The sequence below is a fragment of the Etheostoma spectabile genome, chromosome 6 (assembly GCF_008692095.1).
Source record: "Etheostoma spectabile isolate EspeVRDwgs_2016 chromosome 6, UIUC_Espe_1.0, whole genome shotgun sequence".
In the NCBI taxonomy this organism is placed as follows: Eukaryota; Metazoa; Chordata; class Actinopteri; order Perciformes; family Percidae; genus Etheostoma; species Etheostoma spectabile.
The window spans coordinates 26,640,056-26,640,847 of NC_045738.1; the positions used below are offsets into that span (position 1 = coordinate 26,640,056).

Genomic DNA, 792 nt, shown 5'->3' on the forward strand with positions numbered 1-792 from the left:
GGGGGGGGGGGGTCAGAGCTTGCTGTTGAGGCTCATTTGCGTTGAACCTGTGTGAAGGATGAGGGCAGCTGGATGGGCTGCTGGACAGACTGGAAGGGCTGGACAGACTGGACGGGTTTCTTGCGCGAGTCTGGGGAAACCCTCTGGACCACCACGGGCAGCAGCTGATTCCGTTTGATGATCTGCAGGGCCAGCTGGGTGTTTCCTGAGGACGCACGACACACACCCAGGCCATTATCTCCTGGTTTTCACCCCTCACTCACATACTGAACAAGGGAAATGAAACTGTAATGGTAATAAACCCAGTGTTTTCCTCCAATAATTGTACAGGCCGCCAGAAACTCCGCCAGGCCAGAAAAGCATTGTAGCATTTACCAACTCATTTATTAACTGCATGTCAGGCAGTAAGATGTGCGAGTCGACCCACAGGAGGACCAGAAAGGGACAAAGCAGCATTCCAATTAGCCAAAGTAATTAATAACAGAGAAACATTGCAATAGTCCACCTTCTCCACACAAACTCACATAAAACATAAACTCCGACGCTGTTGCATTGCACGTTACACCTCTTTTGCTGCCAGACTACCAGCATGCTGTCTGACATCACACACTGGGGCGGCTTTATGCCGCCTTTCATTGGTTCTATGTGAATAAAAAGACTGCATCATGGCAGAACACTGTGGAATCTGTGTGTGGATTATTGACCAGGGAGTTGGAGGATTGTTTTCTTCCAATGTTGTAATCTGTAGTTGCTGCAAGATATAGACAGCACGTGTGTGTGTGTGTGTGTGTG

General features: G+C 49.1%; 2 protein-coding genes across 3 annotated transcripts in view; one reads left to right on the forward strand and one right to left on the reverse strand.

Annotated features, from left to right (window-relative positions):
* The window catches only part of tcaim (T cell activation inhibitor, mitochondrial), a 31,217-nt gene that overhangs the window by 16,706 nt on the left and 13,719 nt on the right, over nt 1-792 (forward strand). The gene's annotated exons all lie outside the window — the stretch shown is intronic.
* cnot10 (CCR4-NOT transcription complex, subunit 10) overlaps nt 1-792 on the reverse strand; it is a gene marked incomplete at its 3' end in the record, with an annotated part of 15,165 nt that continues 14,373 nt past the window's right edge. For both annotated transcript variants that reach the window (XM_032517539.1, XM_032517538.1), the window contains 1 exon segment: nt 1-205. In XM_032517539.1, the coding sequence (XP_032373430.1) occupies nt 33-205 (173 nt within the window).